The 4243-nt window shown below is 44.7% G+C and overlaps 1 protein-coding gene across 1 annotated transcript; it reads left to right on the top strand.

The window, feature by feature from the left end:
* Positions 1-1321: 1321 nt before the first annotated feature.
* On the top strand, positions 1322-4003 carry AGABI2DRAFT_119967 (hypothetical protein; the record flags this gene model as incomplete). The annotated part of the gene is made up of 8 exons (XM_006463079.1): positions 1322-1795; positions 2822-2860; positions 2914-2968; positions 3022-3108; positions 3178-3302; positions 3356-3514; positions 3568-3699; positions 3749-4003. The coding sequence occupies 8 exons, from the start codon at positions 1322-1324 to the stop codon at positions 4001-4003; spliced, it is 1326 nt and encodes a 441-aa protein (XP_006463142.1).
* Between the last annotated feature and the right edge of the window lie 240 nt (positions 4004-4243).

Raw genomic sequence — 4243 nt, forward strand, 5'->3', positions numbered from 1 at the left:
AGATTTCATTCTTCACGATCATCATAATTCCCCCCGATGCCAGACATCTGGAAACGTACCGTATGCTAGAATCAGTTAAACGGACCTTTTGGTGGCCCACGATCAAAACGGATATCAGAAGATATGTCAGAGGATGCAACATGTGCCAGAAGAACAAAACCATCCGACGACCCGATCACATCGCTTAATCCATTATCCATCCCCGACAAACCTTGGGAAAAAATATCTATAGACATGATCGGACCATTACCAAAGTCAAAAGAGAAGGATGCTATTATTGTTATCGTTGACAGATTCTCCAAAATGATCCACCTCGTTCCCACCACCACGTCGCTCACGTCCACGGATCTTGCGGAAATCTATAAGGAAGAAGTCTGGCGACATCATGGAATTCCGAAACGGATTATTAGCGACAGAGGACCACAGTTTGCATCGAAATTTATGGAATCCCTATGCAAAGCTCTAGGCATTGAACGGAACCTTTCTACGGCCTATCACCCACAGACAGACGGTCAGACAGAGCGGATGAATCAGGAAATTGAAACCTACCTTCGAGCATTCATCAATTATCGACAAGACGATTGGACAAGATGGCTTCCCATGGCGGAATTCCATTACAATGACAAAACCCACGCTGCCACCGGACAAACCCCATTCTTCCTGAATTACGGACTTCACCCATGGAAAGGAAATATCACGGTTGAAACGACAAACCCCACCTCCACCTCCTTGATCGAAGAATTAGAGAATGTGCGAAAAGAAGCTAAAGCTGCGATGGAAGCAAACAACGAGATGATGAGAGAAAGAGGAAACAACAAGCACCACAAGGAACCCTTTGCCGAAGGAGATAAAGTTTGGTTAGAAACGACGAACATTCATTCCAATCGTCCGACTCGGAAACTAGACCACAAACGATACGGACCATTCGAGATCTTGAAACAAATCGGCGATCGATCTTACAAACTGAAGTTACCTGATACCTGGTCGATACATGACGTCTTCCATACATCGCTCCTAACGAAAGTCCGAGACCCAGAGTTTGACAGTCAAAAGAAACCCACTCCACCTCCACCTGACATTATCAATGAAGAAGAAGAATATGAAATTGAAGAAATCCGAGGACACAGACGAAAAGGCCGAGGAATACAATTTTTAGTTCACTGGAAAGGATATGGAAACAAAGACGACTCTTGGATACCACGCTCATCCCTAGAAAATGCAGAAGAAGCACTCTCCGAATATAGAGCAAAACTTCCGAATGGACAGTTATAAAATCAACCTAAAAATGCTCCAACTCTTTCATCCTTTCATCGACCACAATATGCAAGCCATTACCGAATCTTTTACACCGGTTTCAAAAGACCTCTTTATCCGTGGAGCCGACATTGTATTCATGACCGACAACGGAACCAAATTCCACGTCCATGCCTACTTCTTCACTCGCGAATCTATCTATTGGCAACAAAAACTCACCGGCCATAGCGAACCTCACCATCCTTTATCCAAACACTATACCACAGACGATCCCTACATCATCCAAGATGTAGACTCTCATGATTTTCGAAAATTTCTCCGTGTATTCTATAATACGCGATACGGCGATTACTCTTTCTTTTCCAACCTCGACTGGGTCGACATCTTATCAATTGCACACAAATGGGAGTTGCCACACGTCAAAGCTCTTTCCAAACTTTATCTTGGAAAAATGGGTTACGGAGTTGTCGAACGAAATTGTGGAGTTCACTGTACTCGAATCGTTGACGATGAAATGATTGACCGCTCTTATCCTCGTCAAGTCTATCTTATTTCATGTGGACACGAAATCTGAACAGGGGGTAATGTTATGAATTTACCAACCTATTGGTGGGACGTCATCATGCTTACTCATTTCCATATCCCTGGATATACTCTTCCCCACCTACGCTTCTCCCATCATTCTTTCCCATGTCACTTTCTCTTTGACGTTACCTTGTTTGTCTTTCCCTTCTCATGATCATTCTTATTGTTCCCTTGATTGATCCTTCATGATACCTGTTATATCTTTTAGTTCCCATGATCAATCTTCTATTCTCATGATTGATCATCTTCCTTCCTAGTTTATACTTTCCTTCTCAGTATTACTCATCTACCTCGGTCATGGTTACTCAGCCCGTTCTATAGTTAGTTACCTCGGGTAGATAGTCTTAGTATAAGTAAGCGTAGATACTCTCTGTATTTCCCTATGCTTTACCAACTTGCTTTTCCCTTACTCGCCCTCAAGTCTTTGCCTTCGCTGTAACCTGAGCATTCGCTTTAAGGTCGTAACACAATCGCCCCAAAGGTTTACTCCATCCACGGCTTCCGTGTCCCCCAAAGTGACGACTACTCACGCTGAGGCCCAAGCGCGTGTTCTCGGCCTCCTTTCGCCTCCTTCGTCAAACCCATTTTTAACCGATGGTAGCAAGCCTGCAGAAACGATTAACCGAGAATACTTTTTACATTGTAACTAGCATAGTGTTTTGAAATAAAAATTGATGCAATATCTTTCATCCACTACCTTCTAAGCGGCGAGATTTGTACTTCGTGCCTCTTGCCCTGAAAAAGGTTTATGTATATCTCAGGAGTTTCCGGACCATGCCTACAATGCTAGATTTCCACATAGTACTACGTACAGGGAAGCATTCCTACATAGTACTATAATGCGCTACGTGCAAAGTATGTAGGACCCCGTAGTATCATTAGAGCTATGTAGAATTCCTCAATCTACTTAACCCTACGTAGGTCAATACGGTGACTATATAGACATTTTATTTTTCCTGATGTTGATCCTGAGCGTGCTCAGGCTCTTCCTGTGTCAGTGAAAGCACGGACAACGCATCAGGTGAGTATAAGGCTACTTAACACTCCTTTTCAATACTCATTGAGTTTCTCAAGATGGGGATTGCCATTCAAGCCGCCACCGACTTGCCACCAGCAACTAACACAGCAGGTGAGTCTTCCTCCCCCATCACCATGATTCAACAATGCTGAAAGTCAACGAAGTTCAGCCCCTCAACCGTCGCTCATCAAGATCAGGAGCGGTGGCTACTAAGGCAATTACATACACGAAACATGATTTACCATTTCCGCGTGAGCACGCAGCGAAACTGGTCAGTAAGTGGTCTCAAACGTACATGGCCTGTCTATTCGACTGGGTAGCTACTCTCGATAATCCCTGGCAGGCCAACAGCCATCCGGATTTTTTGCCCATGGTGAAGGCCACCTGGGATTTCGTCTTTCCTGGGCTCGGTGACGACACGAATCATCCAGCCATAGAATTTCTGGTATGTTTTCTGTGTATGATGACTACCAATGCTAACATGATTGAGTCTTTCAGGCCAGCAGTGGTATACACTCATGGCGGAGCAAGATTGGCTCTAACACACTGGCCATCGTGGATGCCCTTTTCAAGGACAAATATTCAGAGGTTGTACGAGCCGAAGTAAGTGATTATTTACCTGCCCCGCGTTTTCTATGGAAGAATCCCAAAGCGCCGGTAAGTAATTTTTTTTTTGCAAGTGACTTCGCTAATTGGAAATACACTTAAAGAATGGTGAACGAGAAGGTTGGCTGTCAGATCTCTTTCTCAAAGTGTTCGTCTACCATGTGCATTACATGTTGAAAGCAGTCGGAGATCCCCATGGTTATCCAGTAGGAGCGGCGGCATTAACTGCAGCAGCGGTGAGTTCTTGGTTGGTTCATAGCGCCGTGATCCTCATTTCCCTCGTAGATCGAGCGCAGCCTCAACATATGGAAGCTTGGTACCCGAGATAGTACACTGGGTGAATTTAATCAGCAAGACTGGGGATCAGTCACCCGGCACTACGCCCTCTCAACCTCTCAGCTAGCCGAAACAAAGTGGGAAAAGATTCTGAAGGCAACGGTTGCCCTAATTCCTCCAAGTAAAGCCAATGGTATGGTAGCACAGGAGGATCTCGAAGCCGAGCTTTTCCCAGCGGATGAACGGGCCTGTGTGGTCGACTAAATAGTATCGAAAATGTTGTTGATTTCGTGCTGTATACAAATTAAAGTAGAATGCTTTTTGGATTCAAAATACCCTGCATAGAAGGAGCTAACGGCGGTGCCGTGTAAGAATCTTGGTGTGATTACTTGTGACTGGGGGTGCGACTCGTTGTGAATATGATGTGAACGCGTGTACCAGTACAAAACAACTGGTGCAGCACTGATCCGCGCTGTGAAAATATGTAGATATGTTTGTCCGGTC

Source organism: Agaricus bisporus (assembly GCF_000300575.1).
Source record: "Agaricus bisporus var. bisporus H97 unplaced genomic scaffold AGABI2scaffold_8, whole genome shotgun sequence".
Taxonomy (NCBI): domain Eukaryota; kingdom Fungi; phylum Basidiomycota; class Agaricomycetes; order Agaricales; family Agaricaceae; genus Agaricus; species Agaricus bisporus.